General features: G+C 39.3%; 1 protein-coding gene and 1 pseudogene across 3 annotated transcripts; one reads left to right on the top strand and one right to left on the bottom strand.

Moving 5' to 3' along the window:
- The first annotated feature begins 1,943 nt into the window (after nt 1–1,943).
- On the top strand, nt 1,944–13,913 carry LOC141656288 (mitochondrial ATP-independent inner membrane protease subunit 1a-like). 3 transcript variants are annotated; one of them, XR_012548457.1, is made up of 6 exons: nt 1,973–2,154; nt 2,430–2,645; nt 5,170–5,280; nt 5,752–5,831; nt 10,642–10,685; nt 10,890–11,183. XR_012548457.1 is itself a non-coding variant. In XM_074463124.1 (5 exons), the coding sequence occupies exons 1-4, from the start codon at nt 2,041–2,043 to the stop codon at nt 5,788–5,790; spliced, it is 480 nt and encodes a 159-aa protein (XP_074319225.1). In that variant the 5' UTR covers nt 1,973–2,040; the 3' UTR covers nt 5,791–5,831; nt 13,792–13,913. The 3 variants fall into 3 exon arrangements, 2 of the variants coding, with proteins under 2 accessions (XP_074319224.1, XP_074319225.1); XM_074463124.1 differs by lacking the exons at nt 10,642–10,685; nt 10,890–11,183 and adding an exon at nt 13,792–13,913; XM_074463123.1 differs by lacking the exons at nt 10,642–10,685; nt 10,890–11,183 and having other exon boundaries at nt 1,944–2,154; nt 5,752–6,111.
- Nucleotides 13,770–23,590, bottom strand: LOC141657923 (cytochrome P450 CYP72A219-like; annotated as a pseudogene).
- Between the last annotated feature and the right edge of the window lie 512 nt (nt 23,591–24,102).

Here is a 24,102-nt window from a genome sequence, read left to right as displayed (position 1 = left end):
TTTTAAAATTTTTATCAAGTTTGAATTCGGATTAAATCAGATGATATACACAAAAATAAAAGAATAGATAATCTATATTTCTTTACCAAATTGTTTGGGTTAATTGTCATGAAATTAGTGTAAGTGTCATTATTGTAGGTAGTTTTCAATTTAGGTACATCATTATTGTAGTTAGGAAAATATTCACGTTATTAATTCGTGTTTTAGTTGATCTAATAAAGTATTCCGTACGAGTATAATATAAAAAATGTGACATGTTTTAGTTATAGAGACTATATACTTATACAAACGAAATTTAAAATTTGAGGGGTTATAGATTGAAAATTTAAGACAAATTAATTAACAATGTACACCGTAATTGATTACTTTAATAAGAATTAAATTAAGTCGGGTTTTTATTGAATAGAGGAGGCAATTCAACCGCTCTTTGTTCCACCGCATTAGAAACATGGACTTAAATCCGTTGAAAGTATTATGTAACGTATAAACACTTTATTTATCTTCGGTCAATGGTTATCTCAAGTATTTCCTCCAATTAAACAAAAATAACTAGCTAAATACCATCTTTACCCTTTATTATCAGCTAGTCTTGCTGAAGACGGGTCAGAGCAAGTGACGGGTAATGTCACTCACAAAATGGATAGGGGGACAAGGTGGGGGCACCCCCATGTGCTTCCCTCTCTCCTCTATTTGGGTCATTTGTGAGAGAAAATGGTATCCGTCACTCCAAAGTGACGGATACGTGCCGTCTTCAATGAGATTTTGTGTTTGTTATACTTCTACTCACCGTCCCACCTTATTCTATGTTATTCCTTATTTTTTTTGCTAATATCTAACGTCTTCTCGTCCAAGAAATATCCGTCTTCAACTTCAAGACCATTTTTAAGCCGTAAGCACCTCATCTTCACATCTTAAAAGTGATTTACATGTTGCTGATGACAACCCCAAATCCTTGATGTGCATTTACCAACTAAATAATACCTCCAAAATTCCATAATCGCAATCTTATCTATATAAATTGAGAAGACAATACTCATTGTACAGCGCGCCACGTCGTAAATACATTTTTTTTTTTTTTTTTTTGAAAAATTCAGGTTATGGTGGGACCCATGAGTGTGCAACGTATTTAATTATTCAGATATCCGTCTTTTCGAACATGCGCTAAATTCCGTGTTGCAACAAATTATATAAAATAATCTTATGGAATACTTCTTCGAATTAATATTATGATAAAATTTTATACATTCCGTGTAAAGAAAATGCATAACATTTACGCATAATTAATTACAAATGCGAGTAAATGTGATTAAATTACATAATTTTTAAAACAAAATTACATAATTTTAAAAACAAAATTACACAATAAAATTACAGAAGAATTACAGTTAGATACAGGATCGAACATACAACGAAAATGAATTACATGTATTTTTGTTAATATTATTGTACCACAAATTCACAACATAATTTTTTAAAACTACAGGGTACAATTTTTTTTTTTCAAAAAACAATAATGACGGCATATGTACTTGGAATATAAAACTCGACATCTTAACTATCACCACAACACCGAAATTGGTAGGTGACAATGATAAGAAACCGAGTTAATATAGTTTTCAACAAGCATTTAAAGCTATTTTTAATTTTTACAAGAGTAGATTACGTTATTTCCTTATAAACCAGTGCATGTGAACACATGTTTGTAACAAATTTAAACATTAATTATGTACATCGTTGATTTACACCAATTAGATAGGTATAATAGAAATACAAAAACAAATATACATAAAAAAACATTCATTCTGGCCTAAATATATACCCGTGCAATTTTGCACGGGTTTAAAACTAGTATTAAGTAATTTCTAAATCCTCAATTACTTAATCATTCAATTTTTTTTCTCTCTAAAACCCAATATCTAAAAATACCCAATCATAATTAAATTGACAAATGCAAAGTACAAAGTACAAAGTACAGACCCCAAAGTCCCATCCATACCTTGGATTTAAAGAACACAAACACAAAAGTATAGACAATAAAAGATGTGGGGACAATGGTGCAACATAGCCAAAGAAGCAGCTAGTCGAGCATTCCTTGTTACCAAATTTCTGGCTCTTCTCCATGTCACCGACACCTACCTCCTCTCTACCTCCATTGTAAGCACTTTCTTTCCTTCTAATTTTCTTCATTGTTTATATTCTTTATAGTGACGGAGCCAGGATTTGACGTTAGGGATCAATAACTTTAGCGGGGCGAACCACTAATGTAATAAAGTTTCGATTTTTTCATTGTTCAGCTGATTGTTTATCACAATTGTTGTAAAAGCATCAAACTGTAGCTTCTAATGTTGAAATTATGCAGTTAGCACTTAGCAGTAGTTCATTATACTGTATTCTGTATGTGATTGTGGAAAAATTGTGAAAAATTGCAGGTACATGGGCCAAGCATGCTACCAACGTTGAATATGAGAGGGGATGTTATATTGATGGATAAATTGTCTCATAGATTTGGGAAAGTTGAAGCTGGAGATGTTGTGTTTGTTAAATCTCCACAAAACCCTTCTAGGGTTTTGACCAAACGTGTGTTGGGGTTGGAGGGTGATGTTGTTTCCTATGATTCCCGCTACGGGATTCCTGAGTCGTTGGTGGTGAGCTTCTTTTGTGTTTTGTTTTATGTTTTGCTTCCAAAGTTTCCATCTTTTGATTGTTGGTAGGATTATTTATTAGTGAATAGTGATGGAGTCGGGATTCAAAGTTGGAGGGGGCGAAGTGGCGAACTAGTAATGAAATTGGATAGATAACTTAGAAAATAAAGATCGGAACTTTATGGAAAAATTCATATCTTTCATTGGTAGTGAATGTGAATTCGGAATAGGTGAATTGAGTTTGCGGAGTAGTGTGAATAACATCTTGGTTAATGATAATATCATTGTTGTAATTTGCGTTTTAGTTGGAATGTTGGATACATGGATGGAGTTAGCTTGAGGAGTGAATGCATGTAGGTGGATACTTTGGATAGTGATTTGTTTTAGTAGGAAACGTATGTCTTAGTGAAGGTTTTGATGTAAATCGAATGAGGGATATGGATGGTGGATGGTCAGTATTGTAGGATTGTAGTAGTGAAGGGGAATCTATGTTTTGTTTGGGTTGTGGTTTGATCTAATAGATTTGAGTAAACGAACTTTTGGTGAGATGATGTCGCTGTTATTTATTTAGTTGACTCTTGAATGGACGAAACTACTTAAAGCGGCAGCATGTTTTGGCAGGTAATGAATTAGTTGGATGAATTATTTGCTTTGCCATAGTTTATTTGAAGGCTATGATTCAAATGGATGTGCCTCTGGGAATGGATGCAGTAAACAACATGTTATTACTCAGGTGGTTGTTATGGTAATCATTGTTTGACCGTTTTTGAGCCTTTGATGGAATGACCTAGCTGTTAGGCTACGTGAGTTTACCATAAAAAGATGATTTTGTAGTCTGTTTGTTGAAAGACTCACACTTTAGGCCTATTTTGGATGGAAGGATTTGTTGGGAAGAGAAGGGAGGGAAAAAGAGGGAGTGGGGGATTTTATTTGCTTTTTTAGCAACCCGTCTTGTAGGGAAATGGAGGGAAAAGTAGAGAAATAGAGGGTTTCCTTTTGCTGCAGCCAACCCCAATTGTAACCACCTTCGACATTGGAATGATTTGGAAGGAAAATGATCTCCTTTGCATCCCCTCTGTCCCCTATTATATAACAAAGGGTTAGTCTCATGCATCATTAAGAGAAATACTTTTAGTTTGATTAGTTACTATGGAAATGCATGTATGACTCTATGCTTGAATAAATATTTTGTAGAATTGTGGGATCTGTCTTCTATAAAGGGGTGGTTGTTCCCAATTATTGGAGTGATTATGCCTTAATCCAATGATAGAGTCTCTTGAAGATAAAATAACCTGGTCTTGGGGAATTAGATCTAGGACCTTTTTTTGGCGTTAAGGGAGAGAGATACAAGGCCATTAAACTATAAGGGGGAAGGGAATTCGAACCTGGGGCCTAATGTCGACAATAATTCCTTCTTAACCACTAAATAATGATATCTATGGCCTTTGGGCATCTTGGACCTTAAGGAGGCTACAACCCATATGCATAAGGACTTTGGGAGACATAGCAGAGATATGTCTGAAGGTGGTGAGGTGCTCTTGGGGTATTTTAACAAGGGGTCTTCATGTAAAAGGGGATTGATGATTGGGTGAGGACGTTTTGCACCAGTAAACCAATAAGGATTAAAAAAAAAAACTTGGTTGGGATGTTTAGTTGTATGAATTTCTGATAATGCTTGAAAATGGAGTTTTCTTAGTGTGTCACATTGGTAGGTGAATGAAAAATCTGCAATTAGTCGATTACTATGCAACTGATGTTTAATTACTTTGTACTTACATAGCTAACAGACTTTATGAGTCGTAGGCCTAAGTTTCCCTCTCTTTCACTTGTGAGATGTGCATTTTTTGGTCTATGCTCTTCATTTAAAACCACCACTATCATAGTTGGATCTGTGAATTGTGATTGGAAATAATGGTGTGTAATAGTTTTAAAGAACAGTATGGAGTTCAACATTAGCATAGTCAGTCTCATAGATAGGTGGTTGACACAAATGAAGTGTCAAACTGGGTATAGTCAATGGTCGGGAATCATGCTTATAAGAGAGGGCCAATTAATTAGTGAGATGGTAATAAGTAAGATGATATAAAGATGAATATTCAGGCCAAACTAGCGTGACTTTAACATTATTAGATATGAGCTGTGCATACGTAGATCTGTCGAGGATGATACAAATCTCAACCAATTAATGCTCGTACGGGCGTAATGTTTGACAAGAGGGAATGTAGGGAAAGGGAGGACTTGAAACATGTAAACTTCAATGCAATCTTGGTTGAAACTCTTGAAAGTTAAATACTCTGTAATTTATTTAGAAAAAGCTTAACTTTCCCTATACCAACTTTTTGCCTTTTAAAACTTATTTGTGGTCATGGGTGATATATTCATCATGCAAAATTACTGAAGGTTTGAGGAGGGGGCCTCCGATTGTAAGTTTGATGAGTGAATCATTTCAAAAAATTTGTTATTTGCTTTCTTGATGTGCAATTATATTAGGTTCATGTTAGACTGGTTCAAATTTTACTTTGAACAGGTACCTAAAGGGCATGTTTGGATACAAGGAGACAACATATATGCATCAAACGATTCACGACACTTCGGTGCAGTTCCTTATGGTCTTATCCTAGGCAAAGCATTGTGCCGGGTATGTTTGTTCATGTGGCGCCTTGTTGATGCTGCGAGTCCCCTTGTTATGTACTCCGTACTTTACAGTATGTATTTGCAGCTGCCTCATCACTTAATGATGGTCTGTGATGCCATAGTAGATTTTGGCAAGAGTACAAGAGTAGCTCAAGTGGTAAGAGCTCTCTTACCCCAACCATGAAGTTGGGGGTTCGATTCTCATCGGCGACATAGTGCGCTCATTTGAACCAAAAATAAATAAAATACTCGTAGATTTTGACAAAATACTCCGTATATTGCAAGCCTTTACTGCACCTGTTAATTTGATTGGATGTGGTTATATCCATTGGGTGATGAGAGCGTCAACCAGCTATATTTGTCTTGCTGTTTTACTGCTATTCCATTCATGATGGCTCGTACTTTCTGTGTTTGACTAAAGTCTTTAATACCAAAGACAATACCTTTAAGGCTTTAACTAGTCTGATCTCGACAGATATGGCCGCTTGCGGAGTTTGGTACATTAGGGCCATGATGCGTGGATGCCGGACAGTGAAGGTCAGGTTCTAACTTGAGGTAAAACAATGCTCTCGTAATTGTTAGCATTTTTTTGGAGCAACCATGGCCGTGTGAAACTGTGAACCACGATACCTTTTGCGACGTGTTCTTCACACTTCAACAACTGCTAATCATCTGAATTCCTTGCTCTAATTTACATACCTGAAACATTTTTGATTGACTATTACCGAAGGATGGAACGCCTCAGAAAACGAGTGTGATGTTGATATGAACTTATTTGCATCTGTTTAACCCTGAAAGTAATTTTATTCAATCCTGTTAATCAGTTTTGTGGTCAGATTTTTCTATGATGGGTATAGTGAAGTTTACAAACTGTTGAATAATTTTTCAACCTTACTTTAATAGCCATGAGCGTAAATCTTCGCTTCAATTGTCACTAATACAACGCTATTTTAATTTACCCATACAATGCTATATTTCAACAAATACTTGTGTGAGGCGGCCTTACACAAGTATATTCTACAACCGAAATAACCAGATATACTTTCTCACTTAAATAGATCAAGAATATACACACCAGTTTTGTAAAACCGTCTTAAAAAAGACTAGCTTGGTCGATATGCACTTCTGTAAGCTACTAGAGTTGGTGATCTCAAAAAGAAATTGTGGAGCCTTAATACTGCGTAAACTTTACAAAAGAAATTTCTTCATACATTTATATGAACATTTTATATGTAAGTTAACTATGAAGACTAATAGATAAAACACTAATCTATACAATACTATTAAAAGGCTAGCCTAAAAATGCCACGTAGACAATGCCACATGGGATGAAAAAAAGCCACGTAACAATGTGACTTGGCAAACTAATATGACATGGATTATCCAATTAATTATTATATTGCATTAATTTAAAATACTTATTTCCTTTAAAAATCCATCCATATTCCATTAGCTTTAAATTTAATAACTAAAAAAAAAAACTACAATAAAAAAATACGCATTAATTATAAGTTGATAATTTCAAAATATTTCATATGGAGTAGTATTATATGTATTCGAAATAAAAAAAAAAAAAACTGAATACATAAGAAATTAAGAACGAAGATGAATAAATGAAGTTGAAAAAAAAAATTGTATTATCACTAATTCATTACTTTTTTTTTTAAAGACATTAATTCACTATTGTTGTTACTATAACTTTTTTGTATATAGAAGATGTTTTACGGAACTACTTAATCGACAATTGAGTATTAAAGATCATATAAAATATTTTCTTAGGAAAATATAAAATATATGGAAAATAAAATATTTATTTAATTTAAGTAATTTATAAACAAATTCTGTAAATACTTAAGTGAAATTAAACACTAATAATAGAATTTTAAAAGGGTAATAATACCGTGTATTTAGTTCATAAAATTATTTCACGTAAAGGGTAAGGTTTTGGAAAATATAAAATACATGGATAAGAAAATATTTATATAATTTAAGTAATTTACAAACAAATTCTGTAAATACTTAAGTATATCTATACAATATAGTTAACATGTTAGATTAAAGCATTTAATTTAATTTCACATGGCATTAACATTTAGTATTTTATACCCCATTAATTTCTATTAATTTTTATTGATTATTTAATTATTTATTAATTATTATTAGATTATTGGTTATTTGATATAATTCTTATAAAAAAAATAAATGATTACTTAAAGTCCTTAAAAAAATGTCTTTACATATTGTATAACATAAAAATAAAGAAAATCAAAAGACATCATTAATATTCTTAAATTAAATGTATATATTTATGATTTGATAAGCTAAAAAAACCAAAAAAAGATGTAACTTACCAAAATTCACATAAAAGTTTCATAATTTACAATTATATTTCACATTTTAATTGAAAATTTTGGAAGAGAACATAGATGTTAGTGAATCGGTTAAATTTTTTCATATTAACACAGCTCATAAAATTAAAGTATACATTTATTTATTTCTTTAAAATCTATATAATAAATAGTATAAAAAGTGTGACACCCCTCGTTGAGGCAACTAAATATAACTAGTAAATCGTGGCGGAAACACGAGATTTTTAAAACTTTTAAGACTTCTAATGAAGTCCAACGCGAGGTATCACCAACACGATAAATAAGTTTAGATAGTTAGCTTTAAGTTTACAATACAAGTCTATTTATTGGGGAAAAGATATCCCACGAATTAACATAGATTCGAAAAGTAGGTGAGTCTATTATGTGATAACTAAATAAGGTCCGAGGTAAGAACTCGCTAGCTCACACGGTCTTCCCCACTTAAGCTTCATCACAAACTTGTCATTCATAATAAATATGAAAGCCACAGTCAGTGGGGAGTAACTCAGGGTTCTCCCAGCCACAATATGTCAAAATACAAGTAATTAGGAATTTAATTAAATAAACAAGCATGAGAGTAAATACTTACGGCATTACGAAAATCATGATTAGTGGGCATAAGAAAATAGGAATGGTAAAGCACAAATGAGAGAAGAATTATTAGGTCACACTGTCACATATCAACCCGACTCAAATGTAAGACAATTACAAAGTATAGACTCAAACAAGACAACCCTCTAGACTCCAACCTCTTGGTAGGACGACGATCATAATACGGTCCTAGTCTAAACCTGGCCAGACTCTCGGGATGGACGACACCCGATTCGATAAACGATACCAAATCGTATCCAAGACTCGAAATATGGTACACCTAACCGTGCCCGAAAGTCGAGTAACCTCAAGCGGAACCTTGTCACCTAACCGTGACCCCCGGTCCGAAAAAGGCGGAAGGAAAAATAGCCCAACTCGGAAACAATGGCACCTAACCGTGACCCAATGTCCGAGGGCAATAAATAGGGAATGTCGAGTAGTCTCACAATGTAAAACGTCACACTCGGGTCCGAACAAGAACCATAACCATTATGCATGATCATAACATTAATGAGTCTTAAAGTAACCAATTATCGATAGGAAAGAAGATGCATGCATAGCTCAATCATTATTAGAAGTCGCAAGTGAAATAGAACAAACAGGGGACTCCCGGTAGGGTGGTGTACCGGCCGGCCCGATCGGGACAACATGCCAAAATCAAAATTTAAATAAAACTTACAATGCACTCCCACCGGGTCACATGGACCATTGCCGATCCCCCCTACGGAATACGGCCAAATTTCAAAAACACATAAAACCTTGATGCGCTCCCAGTGGTCACACCCTACTGAATACGCCAAAACTCAAAATCACCTAAAACCTTCAGATGTACTCCCAGTAGGTTAGTAGGCCACTGCCACCCTACTGGGACTACATGCTTTCTAAAATGTGCTCAAAATTTACGAGGATCTCCCAGTAGGTCGATGGGCAGAGACCAGAGATCTGCCATCACCCATCTTGCCGGTCACCCGGCTGGGACTACAAACACGCGGATTCCATGCAAAACACTTCCAAACCATTTGAAACCAACAAAAATCGTTTCCCATCAATTGTTTACGTATCCTAGCATGATTCTAACTCGGAAAAACAACATATTTGAGCATGTGAATGGGTAATTTCGGATTCAAGAGATGTAGCATGAGATTTTCATCCAAACATGTGAGAATTGCAATCAAGCATGATATTCAACATCCAAATTAGCACCAATCACGAAAGATACAACTTTTAACATTCATATGAGATTATAACTACATAAAACCACACAATTTTAACATAAAAGTCGAGTAACCCATCACCGTTACCTTTTTGCACTTCAATCTTCTAAAGACTCGTCAATGATGTAGCTATCCTCCTCCGGGTTGTCCAAATTCTCCCTTAGAAAGAAGGGAAATGAGAAAAGGAAGAGAATGGCGCGAAAAGGAACGAGATTGGTGAAGAATTGAGTGAATTATGGTGATTCTAGGGTTGAGAGCAAAGGGTTTAACAATGGTGGAGTGGTTGTTGGGGAAATTTCAGAAATTAGAATGAGGGAGATGAAGTTGTGAGGGTTTAGTTGGGGGTTAGTGTAGAGGAAAGAGGAGAGAAAAGACCCATGAGTCAAGTTAAGCCCAATAACTCAAAATGAGTCGGTATCCACTAGAATTTTCGTCCCAAGTCTACTATAACTCGAGACGGAGAATAATATTATTAAAAATCTACACTATTATTACCGTTACACGGCTAAGACGATATTTTATGAAAATAAGCTTTAAATAATAATTATTTAATAAAAATTACTTAAAAGTTTATTTAAAAATATTAAGAAAGTGCGGGGTGTTACAAAAAGACTAACGTTGAGTACATTTTTAAATGACATGTGATATAACAACATGATTTCAAGAAGTCATATTACAAGTCTCATCATCATAATTATTTTCTTTTATGTCCCCTAATATTTATTCTTACAATTACAATATTAGAAAAAATTAAAGAAGACATCAACTTTTTATCTTCTTCCACTTCAATACTTTATTCAATTCACCACAAGCATTTAACCATACTTTTCATCTTCTTTCTCCATAACTCATTTCCCAAGTTTCTTTATAATGATTCATATTTTTAGTTTACCTTAAACTTTTGATGATATTATGACTTCTCAATTACTATAATACTTTTTTTTCTTGAGATGATAATGTTTATTCCATGAGCACAACAATAGACATGCATTTTTATTATAATTTTTTATCAACCTACAACTAATTCGTTTTTTCTCATGTTCTCTTTTCCATGATAAGATTTTACTATATTGGTCAAACTCATTTGATAATATTTTAAATATACTCGGTATATCTTATGCAATTTTGTATTTCGTGTACAGTTGATTTTAGCATAATACTAATTTGTACAATTGATTGAATTTTCAGCAGCATGACATACTTGGAGATCAATACGTGCAAATGACAATCGACAAGTATGTGGATTTTTTTTTAAGAGGATGATGTTTCTCATTTTTTTTCCTTGGAATTTTTTTTGGGAGATTTTCCTATTTTAATTATTAATACAAAACTCATTTGATAATATTTTACATATACTCGGTATATCTTATACAATTTTGTATTTCATGTACAATTGATTTTGGCATAATACTAATTTGTACAATTGATTGAATTTTCAGGAGCATGACATACTTAGAGATCAATACGTGCAAATGACAGTCGACAAATATGTGGATTTTTTAAGAAGTAGCATGATGTTTCTCATTTTTTTTTCTTGGAATTTCTTTTTTTGGGAGATTTTCCTATTTTAATTATTAATACATGACAATCGGTGAGTACAGAACACAATTTAAGAATTATCAATTTTTTTTATTTCAGATATTAGTTCAATATTAGTTAACACGATAGTTGATGTTGGAGGATGTGTTCATATGGATGATCAAATATGAAGCTCTTGAATGGAGTAATCACCATGTTGAGGATGTATTTTTATGTCGTTCATTTTAATTGATATTAGCTATCTATTTTTGTTCCAATAATTATGCTAAGGTTTTAGCCTATTAGTTATTCTTGGCCTTTTAGTTGTAGTGATAGTATCGACACAACATTGACGAATAATTCTTACAAGAGAAAAAAAAACCATCAAATGATAATTAAATTTGAAATAGAGACACACGTATTCAATTACTATATTAGTCTTACTTCATTCACTTTGTTAGGCTATTTTTTTTTAGCTATTGAAGGAGAAAAACTTGACCGCCGTTGGTAAATTGACGGTTAAGAAACTCCTCAATCTCCGGAGCACCAATATTTTGAAGTTACATAATACATAAATTCTCCATGTATAAGTAAGTATTAATCATTGATTTCTATATAAACAACTTATGTCTATATACATGTAATTAGACTATTTAATTAGAGTATGATGAATTGAGAATGCAAATCATTACTGAATTTACGAGTTAACATAAATCATGAATCATCAGAGCAATGAGCAGCGTCATCCGTTCAACATATACATTAAAAAAAACTCTCTATTAAATGCCTAAATCCCATTAATTTACTAGGTTGTTAATAGAGGAGAAGAAGAGTTACTCATGATTAGATTTTTTTTTGTATCTTTTACAAAGACCCACATTTTAACGACAAATACAATGCCTCTATTCCCCACTAATCTGATATTATTATTATTATTATTGTTTATATTACCGTGTTAGTATGTTCAATCTCATTATTTACATCCTATTTTATCGTTTGTAATGTTTTCAAATCAAAATATATTTTATACAAGTAGTATTAATAAAAAAAGGAAATTGTATAGGACCCGTGATTTTTCACGGGTTTCAAAACTAGTTTTTCTTTTACTTGTCAACATTCATTAAATTTGAATTTGATATGGGTTATCGAAGAATAACCCGTGACTGAAAATGACCTGAACTCAAAATCTAACAAGAAAGCTAGTTGAGCTGCAATTGGGCTATAAATTGGAGGAGAAAGCCCATATTTAGCAGATGATGAGTTCTATATAAGTATTCCAAGGAAACTAGGTTTAAACAGATTGCCTTTGAGAGAACAGAGCTGCCTCTCTTTCATGAATCATGGCGCTTCTGTTCCGTTGCCGGCATATATCATTCCCTTCCTCTCGTCTCCCTTTTCTCTGTTTTTAACCTTCTTTATTTCCAGAGTCGATTGACCTTGGACATTTCTCACACAACCTTCTTATTTGAGTTTTTGTGTTTTTTTTCCCGCTGCTGTCTCGAGTAGCAGTAGGATTTTGTGTTTTCTTATTATTGAGTTTTATTTATGTAAGATTATCGTTCCGTTTAATTAATTGGCCGATCCAATGGGTTCTCGATAAATTTATCATACGAGTGCTCTATTTCACCCGGCCTATATTTAATTAATGTTACATTAGGGGGCAGTCTCAACTTTTGTTCATGGTTGATCCTTTTTATGATCAAGTCCAGATAATACTGCCCTACATTATTTGCCGTATATCATTTATTTTTCTTTGATTAAGATATTCCCTACAATCCTTCTCCTTTAAAATGTAAGAAGTTCGATTACTGTAGCTTAGGAATAGTATCTCCAATGAACAGTGCTTAGCAATAGTGATTTATCCTAGCCGTCCATCCTTTACTTCCTCTAATCTCAGCCGCCCACAACACACATCCTTCACATTTCTTCCTTTCTCTTTTCCTCCTGCTCACACTTTCCCTTTCCCTCTACACTTCCATCATTCCCTCTTCTCAATCGCCAAAGTCATTCATTGCCCCAAATTGTTTCGATCGTTCACTCTAAATCCGTATAAAAACTTCACTCACCTTGATAACCATGCCCGGAGTTTCCGGTAATTGTTGTCTATATTTAGTATTCAACAATTAGCCATAAATGTATGCTACAGTACTGTAAGTAAATATGGTTTTAGTTAGAAGAAGCTGCAATAATTTATGCAGGCTGCATATTGTTGCTCTATTTCTGTTCTGCATTCTTTGTTTATCTCCTCTGTCTTTCCTTTCAGGTAATTTCTGTTCTCTTGTCAAGTGAATTTTTTGGGCCCAATTAATCATATTATTTGCTTTAGAGCCTAAATAACCCAATTTGCAATATGGATCGATCCGGATTCTATTAAACGGGACAAATATAATTAAATTAAGCTAAAATTCAATATTAACTTAAAATAATTTTATTTCTTTTAAATAGGCAATATGCTAAAGTCAACATAAGTCAATCTAAATATTAGACAATTACAACTTTAATCTCGGAGATAAAGATCAAATTAACGTAATCGGATACCGCGACCGTTAGGTCGAGGGCAACCAACTAGTTTGTAAACAAATGAGTCAACCCGGTTTAACCGAAATAAGTCTATTTAAAGATAGAATAAAGATTATTTCGTTATTTATTTGTGATTGTTTATTCGAGTTTTTACAGAAAAAAGAGTTGCACTTATTTGTTGAATACGGAGTACATAATACAATGTTATGTTTATTAGGACTTTGATAACAAAATCATTTTAATTAATCTTATTAAATATTACGAGATACTAAATCTCAAACTTAATGACTCAATCGTTTCAAGATAATAGGAGCACCAAACTGAGGCCGGAGGGTAACCAAGGTAGCAGGGGCATGAACATAAGACGGCGAAATCTCGAAAGAGAAACGCTGTAGAATCAGGACTAAGGCCAATCTTGCTTCAGTCATGGCGAAATTTGATCCTATGCAAATTCTAGGACCCCAACCAAATGCGAAAAATGACATCTTTCCGTTTGTAGCCTTTGACATGCCCTGACTAAATCTATCTGGTTTGAATTCCTTAGCATCGGAACCCCATATGGATTTGTCGTGTTGTACACGGAGCAGTGACATGTGAACTAGAACTCCTGCTGGTAAAAATATGTCTCCGACTTTGATGTCTTTGCAAACTGTCCGATTTGTCTCTGTTGGTGGTGGGTATAGCCTCAATACCTCTTGTAGTATCATGTTTACCTACCAACATAAGTTTTATCTCATATTTTGGATTTTTTTAGTTGCGCATTTACAAGTCGAATCTAGAAAGTTAGTAATGTGCCATACATACCGTTTTAAGCTGGTTTAATCCTTGAAATCAGGAATCTTGTCACCAAACGTGTTCAAGACTTCATCACGAGCTCGTTGTTGCCAATCTTGATGCTTACCCAACAAAATAAGCGTCCAAACAAGCAAAGAAGAAGTGGTCTCTTGACCGGCTAAGTAGAAGAGCTTGCACTCATCGATCACTTCTTCGAGGCTAATCGCAAGCTTATGGTTTTTGTTAGCATTCGATCCAATAGTACGCCCAATAAGTCGTCCCTAGGCTTTCCTCCTGCTTTTAATGCCGTCTCCCTCTTCTTAATTATCTCCTTCAACAAAGACTTGATTTCCCTATGAAGTTGGATTATTCTCCTATTTGTCTTTGTTGGTACATACCTACATACAATAACGGTTTTCTTTGGGCACACGTTATAAAAACCAGTGTTCTAATAATCGATGTATTTACTAACCTCCATCCAGGAATATAGACATGATTAAGAATTGGAATAGCCACTTTAAGTTGCTCAGTGATAAGTTCAAAAATTCTTCTGCCTTCTTCATAGCTACTTCCGAAAGCAGCTCGAGAAATAACATCCGCAGATAACTTGTGGAGATGTGACCATGCCTCTACCTCGCATGAACCATTCTCCGACACCATTTCCTCCCATGTATTGATCATCTCACTTGTGCTAGCACTAAACGCAGGAAGCATGAACTGCATCAACATAATCGTTTGAAATTAAAACAGGTAAAATGTGAACATTTCCTGATATAAAATTACCACCAGTTTATTGTTATTAAGTGACGGTTTTAATTATAATATTTTATTATTAACTGATCAACCTTTGTTATAAAATGGCGACATTTTACTCATTTTAAATTAACACCGTCTGCTGCCAAAAATAAATAAATAAATAAATAAACTAACACTGTCTTAAATGAGAATTTGCAAAAACAGATTAAGAATGAAAAGGACCTTTAACTTCTCCATGTGAAAAGCTGGATTAAGTAGCTTCCTATGTTTAGCCCACATATCACCTTCTAATAGAACTAAACCAGTACCCACCACCTTCAGAATTGGGTTTATTTGTGGCTTCTGAAATTCATTTATTTTAGTAAATATTTCCCGAATTGCTTCTGGTTCCGAAATGTTCACCATTGGTATTGGACCATTCCACATAAAACATCTTTTACCTATATATATATATATATATATATATATATATATATATATATATATATATATATATATATTTTTTAAGGAGAATTTCGCGAGTAGAAATATGTGAAATATCGTCTGAAAATAAATGTAAACTATTGATAATAACATTGAGAGCGTAACATTGTACTATGAATTAAATCACTAAGATTAAATTGATCTAACTCGTGCATACAAATCAAGTCAGGGGCGAAACCAGGAATTACAATTACCTAGGGCTAAATTTAAAAAAATTTAAGCCGGTGTTTTTTATGAGTAGCAAATTTTCTTTATTCCTCATTTCAGACACTCCATATATAAGAAGTTGTTAAGACTCGATAACCACTTTCTACTTCCTAGCCGGCATCACGACGTCATGGGCGAGTCCATGAGCAACTTTATTAAACTTCCTACCTATAAAAGACCATGAAATAGACATACGGTTTTATAAAAAAAAAAAAGTAAGACCCAAATCCATCTGTTCCGGGTGTAATTCCAGAGCAGTGATTAGTTACCACCCGTGGCTTGTTGAATAATGTCTTGAGTTGGATCCTTCTTGCTTCTATCGTCCCTCGCGGCCTCCCCTGCAACAATGAACGAACTGAGGGCTTGGCTGTGTGCCAAGCGTACTCACTCCGACGCTCAAGTCAGTAAACTTAAAGGATCAAGCTGTGTAACTTGGCTAGGTATATATTGTAGAGAGATAAGGGAGATATTACCAGATGAATAGTGTATTTAGGTTATAATAGTTTGATCCTTTCCTCAATGAAGGTTGAGGAGTATTTATAGACTTTCACCTTTTGTCACGTAGTGGCCAAGTGGCCAAGTGGCTAGCAGGTGGAAAGACTGATCTACCCCTCGGCCGAGGGACCTATGGCAGGCCGGCGGACAATGTTGACTCGCCGCCGAGGGGTCTTGGATATGAGTACGCGGATGTGTGTCCCTACCGGCAGGTTGTCACGCCGAGACCCGGTGGCGGTAGATGGGATGCATCGGCTAGGCTATCTAAGTCGTTGACTTCTTTGTGGATATCTTTGACCTTGCTCAGTGTGTTGACTTGGTCAGCGGTGCAGAATATGCCCCATCAATTTGCCCCCAGCGTAGTCTATGCCGTGGTATGGGCTCCGATGTACGTTGAGCATGTATTCTGCACAAGTAATTTTTAGAAATTTTCTGCATCGGCTTCTTCTTGTGCATCGGCGTGGCTCTTGCTAGGCCGTGTCGTATACCATATCCCCCCTCCACATGGATGCGTAAAGGGCACTCGATGTGGAAAAGAAAATGACGCTGGCCGTGACCAAGGCCGAGAGTGCTTGGGTTGATTTTGATTGCCCCGGCCGTGCTTCCTAGCTTGGTTGATCAGGTGGCCGGCGGAGACCAGATACCTAGGAATTTGTTGAGGAAAATGAATAGTTGAAGGGATGTGAACGGGCGTGTTGAAGACGCTTGGTCACTGTTGCATTGATTGACGTTTAACTGTTGCGATGATTGACATTCCGTGGTTGCATGCTCGACACGTGTTTGCTCGTTGATTGGCTGTTGCTTCATGGGCTGTGCTCTGATTGGCCCTTCGTTGTGGGCTTTTTCCCTATAAATAGGGCAGTTTTTTCGTGATTTTGGTCACTAATTTCATTTTCTCAAATTTTCTTCAAAATTTTCGTCTTGCTAAACTGAAGGGCTTCTTTTTTCTTCCAATCTTCAGAGTTTTTGATCCGGCTAGCACTTTTTCCTTTGAAGGTAAACAAACGAATTTTTCTTTTCTTTGCTAGTAATTTGTTGTGAACATGTATCCGCATCGATGCCGGGGCTAGCACTTCCGCGCCGGGGGGTTCCCCGTCGCGTCTTGACGAGGAGGAGATTTTAGAGGCCATCCCGCTAAGGTTAGGGGGTCCTAGGCCTCCTTCTCCCGTAGATGACCTGCCCCTCCTGGGGGAGTTGGAGGATGAGGATGATGTTGATGTTGATCACGGTGATGGGGCTCCGTCGATGGTGGGAGGATGACTGCTTCGAGTCATGGCGAGGCCTGCACACGACCGCCTCGACCGTGTTTGGACGAATAAATTCGCTAGTAGTTCCGGAGGGACCCTGTTCGGAGATCATTTCTTCTTCGGTGAGGGATATAAAATTGTTATCCCGGAGGAGGGTCGAGTGGTCTGTTGCCCTCCCCCGGGCCATATCGGCGTGTACCTTAAGCATTTGGAGTACGGGCTCCGGTTTCCTTTAAACGAGCATGTTGTGGCCATCATCAAAGCTATGAACCTTGCCGTGGCCCAACTACATCCGTTGGCCATGAGGACGATAATCGGCTTTGTGTGGCTCTGCCTTTTTAAAGGGGAGGTCCCTACGGTCAACCTATTCCGCCGACTTCATAGTCTTCGGCCGTCGATCTCCCGAAAGGTGGGGTGGTACGGCGTCCGGGACGGAGCCTGGATATGTCTCCGTAAACAAACTTACTTCCCGCAAAGATTGGTCGGGCGATGGGTGTACGTCCAGGTGCCGGAGGACTACCCGTTGCCGAGGTCTTTCCAGGGCCCCGTTCATTTGCGGTGTGAGACCCGGGAAGAGTATGAGAAACACGTCTCCCGGGGTAGCAAGGTTAAGATGGACGCTTCTTTTGTCCCCCTTACGGCGGATGAGAAGCGGGCAATGCAGCTATTTGATGCTGAGGAGGGATGGCTGCCCCCGACTCAGTTTTTCTTCAGACGAGATGCTCTGCCGCGTCGGCCTCATCATGCGGCCCTCGGCCGTGGTGAGTAGGGTCGGTGTGAGGCCCACCTTTACTTGTTATGCTCCTGTTTGGAGCTTTATTACTTCTTTCATATAACTCTTGTTTGGTTCTTTGCAGATCGATTTGGTCAGGACCTGTCAGAGAAGGACTTGGAGAGGCTTGGGCTTGATAAGGACGGAAAGGTTCTCATCCGCCATCCTACGGCTGAAGCACGTGATCGCCGACTGTCTCCTAACGAAGTCATGGAAAGACAGACAAAGGCGTTGGATCCGGAGACGGCTCAAGCACGGGTTCTTGGCAACGTCTTTGAGAAAGATCAAAGAAGGCGGCGTCCAAGTCGGCGGCTGCATCAGTGGCAACTCCCTCTCCGACCCCCGTGGTCGCGAAGGACCGTGTGGAGGTGATCAACATTTCTGAGGGAGAGGTGACCGTTGCTAAGGCCCCTTCTCCGAAGAAGAGGAAAGATCCACCGTCTGCTTCCGCCGTTGCCGTGGAAGGGCCTGCTTCCACCAGCCCTTCAGCTAAGAGGGTTCGAACTGGTACGGATTTAACTTGTGGTTCGGATTTAGCCGGCTCGTTGGGCGTTCCTGACGATAGGCTTTCTGACGTGGCAATGCACGGTGACATGGATGCCCTCTGTGATTTTTTTGCAGTTCCATCGTCGGAGGCCGCCGTCCTCACTGAACGGCAAGCAGGGAAGCAGCCTGAGAAGGCGTCTGAGAAGGTGGGTGACCGAAATGTCACCGTGGACTCCTCACCCCAGAAGCTTACCCCTACCGAACTCGTGGCGGAGGGTGAGGAAATATACAAGAAGTTGGGGAGATGGAACCGTCAAGCCGCTTCCCTCATCATGGAGCAAGAAAAGGCCACGGCCCAATCTGGGCCGCTGATTGCAAAGCTCAAGTTTGATCTTCTTGCTGCGAGGGGGGAAGCCGGAAGGCTAAGCTGGATCTCCGTCTTTCCGAGGGGCGTGCGGAGGAAGGCGAGAAGCTGCCGAGGGCCGAGAGGGCCAAAGTTGAGGATCTTGATGGCGCCACGGCCAAGATGATGGAGGAACGGGACAGTACAAGGGCGCCTACGACTCGTGGTTGCCAAGAGGGACGAGTGGGAGGATCGGTTTCGAAAGCAAGCGAGGGTGCTCGGGGGCACGCAGGCTATCCTTGCTCAGAAGGAGAAGGATATTGAGATGCTTCAGGATGAGGTCCTTCCTAAAATGTGCGTCCAGTTCCGGGACCGGGCCGAGGAGGCGACCAGGGAGGCGATAAGAAGACTCGTCCCCGAGGGCTCCTTTCCATGGGATAAATTTGATACTCTTTTGGATGAAATGGCTGAGGCTGAGGAGACCGCGGCTACGGAGAAGGCTGAGGCGGCGAAGGCGGCTCGGATAGGCCGAGGCCAAGGCGGCTTATGATGCGAAAGTGAAGGAGGATGAGAGGTCAAGTCGCTTGAAGGTGCTCGGCCTTCAACAAAGCCGCCACCGATGATGCTTTGTGGCTCTTGCGACGCAGGGGAGCATCGAGCATAGGGAGACGGGCGGTCGTCACCGGACTCACCCGGCATCTCGGATAGCTTTAGCTGTTCGGGGGCCAATTATTGAGCCTTCTCTCCCTGCCATCCTTTTGGCGCTTCAATTTCCAAGTCTGTACCTTTTGTTTTCCTGTTTCCTTGCTTTTTGTAAAGCTCTGGTAGGTAGAGTTTAGGCAATCCTTATGGGGACGGCCGTCGTTTGTACTCTTCTTGCAGTCATTTTAACAAGGTTTTATCTTTTTGGTCCTCGGCTTGGCCGGGACTCTGATTACGATCCTTTATTTGCCTTCTTGTGTCATTGACTGAGGCGATTTGAATGTATGTCTTAACCGTGTAGACATGTTGACCGCTAGATTGGCGTCTCAATTGCACTGTGTATACGTTTCTTTTTAGCGTATCGGCCGACGTGTTCCCCGTCGCTCTCGGTTTCGGCCGAGGTAATCGGGGTTGCGGCTTCGATAGCAATCGCAACTGTGTAGGCATATTGACCGCTAGATTGGCGTCTCAATTGCACTGAGTATACGTTTCTTTTTAGCGTATCGGCCGACGTGTTCCCCGTCGCTCTCGGTTTTGGCCGAGGTAATCGGGGTTGCGGCTTCGATAGCAATCGCAATCGTGTAGGCATATTGACCGCTAGATTGGCGTCTCAATTGCACTGAGTATACGTTTCTTTTTAGCGTATCGGCCGACGTGTTCCCCGTCGCTCTCGGTTTCGGCCGAGGTAATCGGGGTTGCGGCCGATAGCAATCGCGAATGTGTAGGCATATTGACCGCTAGATTGGCGTCTCAATTGCACCGAGTATACGTTTCTTTTTTAGCGTATCGGCCGACGTGTTCCCCGTCGCTCTCGGTTTCGGCCGAGGTAATCGGGGTTGCGGCCGATAGCAATCGCAATCGTGTGGCATATTGACCGCTAGATTGGCGTCTCAATTGCACTGAGTATACGTTTCTTTTTAGCGTATCGGCCGACGTGTTCCCCGTCGCTCTCGGTTTTGGCCGAGGTAATCGGGGTTGCGGCCGATAGCAATCGCAATCGTGTAGGCATATTGACCGCTAGATTGGCGTCTCAATTGCACTGAGTATACGTTTCTTTTTAGCGTATCGGCCGACGTGTTCCCCGTCGCTCTCGGTTTTGGCCGAGGTAATCGGGGTTGCGGCATCGATAGCGTTTCTTCCCTTCGAGTTTCCGTCTAATGGCAAATCGTTGAGGGGACAGACACTTTGATGGAGAACTTTGGTGATTCATTTGCTTGTCATGATCGTGCGTTGGGGTGTCCACAATGTGTTCGGACACCTCCGCCGCTATACAAAGTATTTTCTCAAGTTATCGGTGTTCCAATGGCTCATCGAGGCACACCTCCCATGTCTCGGCCGGTATGTACCCGGCCTTATTTCTTCGATCACTTTGTAGGGACCTTCCCGGTTGGCCGTCGTTTGCCATGAATATTTCCTTTGTTGGTGGCGGCCGACTTCCTTAGGACTAGGTCTCCTACTTTTAAGTCCCTTTTGTGGACTCTTCGGTTGTAGGCTCTCTTCATCCTGGCTCGATATACGGCCAAGTTGAGGCGTGCCGTGTCTCGGCTTTCTTCGACCAGGTCGAGGGAAGCTCTAAGGCCTTCCTCGTTTTCAGCTGGGTCAAAAGTGGCCGTTCGGAAGGTCGGCACCGTCGCTTCGATCGGTAAGACCGCTTCGGAGCCGTAGACTAGATGGAAGGGGGTGTATCCTGTTGCTTCTTTCTCTCGTGGTTCGAAGGGACCACGGACGCCGGTAGCTCATCGGCCCACCTTCCCTTAAGATCTTCAACCGTCTTTTTCAAACCGTTGAGGATGGTTTTGTTGGCGCCTCCGCCTGCCCGTTACTCTGCGGGTGGCAGACGGAGGAATACGCAAACTTGATGCCAAGCTCCTCTAACCAGTTCATTATCAGGTCGCTCCAAAACTCGCGGCCGTGGTCGAATACCATAACTTGGGGTAATCCGAAGCGGGTTATAACGTTTTCCCATTACCTTTCGACGGCGGCTGTGGTCTTCGCTGGTACTGCTACGGCCTCAACCCATTTGGTGAAGTAGTCAACGGCGACGATTAAGAACTTCCTTCCCCCGGAGGCCGTTGGGAATGGCCCTAGCATGTCCATCCCCCATTGTGCGAAGGGAAGGGGACTAAGCACCGGTTGTAGGTCCCCGGGAGGGAGCGTGTATCACCGGGCGTGCATTTGACGATTCGTGCACTTCTTGGTCTTCGTTCGGAATCTTGAAGCATGGTGGGCCGAGTAGCCAGCTCGGAGAGCTTTGTGGGCTAGTGTTCTTGCCCCCATGTGATGTCCACGATGCCTTCGTGGATTTACAAGATGCTCGGCTCTGCGTCGGCGGACCGACACACTTCAAGAGTGGTCTTATTACGGATCTTCCGTACGTTCTCCTTCGAACAACAGGTACCTGGCGGCGATCCTTTTTATTTTGGCCGAGGGATTGCGGCCCTCCCAACAACTCACCCGTAAGTTTGTATCTCATTATCGGAGTCATCCACGTTGTCTCGGTCTCTATGTTACCCACCATGCCGACGGTCTCAGTGATGCTTTTCGCGTTCCTGATGTCTACCAGCACGGTTCGGCTGACATTCTTGATAGTTGAGCTGGCCAGTTTGGAGAGCGCGTCGGCCCGGTTGTTCTCGGATCTGGGGACACACTGGATCTGGAAAGATTTTAATTTTGCTACGTCGGCTTTTACCCTCTCTAGGTACCTTACCATTCCGTCGTCCCGAGCCTCATACTCTCCTCTGATTTGGTTGGTGACCAATAGCGAGTCAGTTTTTAACACAATGTGTTCTGCTCCGGCAGCCCTAGCTAGCTCGACTCCGGTTATCACCGCCTCGTATTCGGACTCATTGTTCGAGGCCGAGAAGGTGAATAGATGAAAATGCATGACGATTAAAAATTTCATGACGATTTGAGAATGCATGTAATGTCCCAGATTCATCTATTAATCTATTACGTGAACTAAGGATGAACATTTGAGACATTCCTTGCCTCACACATGGGCCAAAAGAAAAGAGAAACTAAATGGAGAATAAATGGTATACCAAAAATTGTATAATGGGAGAGAATTGAACACAGGTGAATTGTGTGGAAAGTAATAGCTAAGCCACCAGACCAAATGAGTTTTTCTGAAACTCTATTACATGAATACCTAATTATTCTTTTTTTCAGAAACATCTAGGGCTATAGCCCTAGTAAATCGGGCCTAAATCCGCCCCTGAATCAAGTGGTGTTAGTTCAGTAGTAGCCGGGTTAAACCTTAAAGCTTGCAGAAATGCAGGAGTTGAGAGGTCCCGGGTTCGACTACCAGCTGGGGCGATGATCACTTGGCCACTGCAGCCCCCGAAGGGGGTGGCTTACATGGTCCATGTGGTGGTGCGGGAATGCATGGGCCCGGGGGATTCAACCCCCTCGTCATCAAAAAAAAAAAAAAAAAAAAAAAAAAAAAAAAAACCTTGTGCATACCTGCATACATGTTGACATAATAATTAAATTAAATTAGACATTTTGGATATGAAGAAATAAGTAGTAATAACATATATAGATACCATAATTGTTCACGATGTGGTGGTAGAAAGATTGGGTACGAGGAAGATGATCATTCGATAAATCAGACATGGGTTTAGATCTAGCTTCCATAGTCATCCGAGCTTTATCTTTGGAGTCTCCATACAAGAATCTGTAAGGGTTTCCTTGAAATCCTTGTTCTCTAAGAATTCTCTCGAATCTCTTGGGATTAAACCATACCCATTTCAACACACTCCATGATAATGTCACCACCAAAATACAAGCCAATGATATCACAATTGGCGATATTAATGCTGGCGATAACGCTTCCATTATTATTCTTATATTCTTATTCGTATGACAATGATACTAAGTAGAGTAGCTTATTATAGTTTAGGAAAATACATAAAGAATTAATAGAGTGAATAATGTAAGTATATATATGTATTTATATATAACATTTGATGACAAGTGGCGAACCATTATTTTCAAGTCTAGACAATTACCATGCATACATGTATCGGGTGACTATTCCATTTAGGAAAATGAGTTGGCGTCACCGGGTGACATCCAATTTTGGCGTCCCTCACAATAAGTGGGGACCCCAATAATAATAAAAACATGTGAGAGGGTGGCACCCAATCTCGGCGCCACCCGGCGACACCCTATGTGAAGCACTATTCCGTCATAAACTTGTGACCTCTCACAATACACAAAGAATAAGTGGGAAAATAAGTGGGAGGACAAGTGGAAGGGGGACTATAAAAGGTCACAAGCTTATGACAGACGAACCGATAATTCACAAATACATAATTTAGCATTTCTGTATGTTCATTTATGTAGGG

This window comes from Silene latifolia, chromosome 5 (assembly GCF_048544455.1).
Source record: "Silene latifolia isolate original U9 population chromosome 5, ASM4854445v1, whole genome shotgun sequence".
Taxonomy (NCBI): Eukaryota; Viridiplantae; Streptophyta; class Magnoliopsida; order Caryophyllales; family Caryophyllaceae; genus Silene; species Silene latifolia.
The sequence above is the reverse complement of the archived record's forward strand: the minus strand, read 5'-3'. Positions and strand labels throughout refer to the sequence as shown.

Excerpts from the sequence above, each read along its gene's own strand:
- LOC141656288 (XM_074463124.1), top strand. The coding sequence starts at position 2,041 with ATGTGGGGACAATGGTGCAACATAGCCAAAGAAGCAGCTAGTCGAGCA. Across the intron at positions 2,155-2,429 it reads ACCTCCTCTCTACCTCCATT|GTACATGGGCCAAGCATGCT; the intron begins GTAAGCACTTTC and ends GAAAAATTGCAG. Across the intron at positions 5,281-5,751 it reads TAGGCAAAGCATTGTGCCGG|ATATGGCCGCTTGCGGAGTT; the intron begins GTATGTTTGTTC and ends TGATCTCGACAG.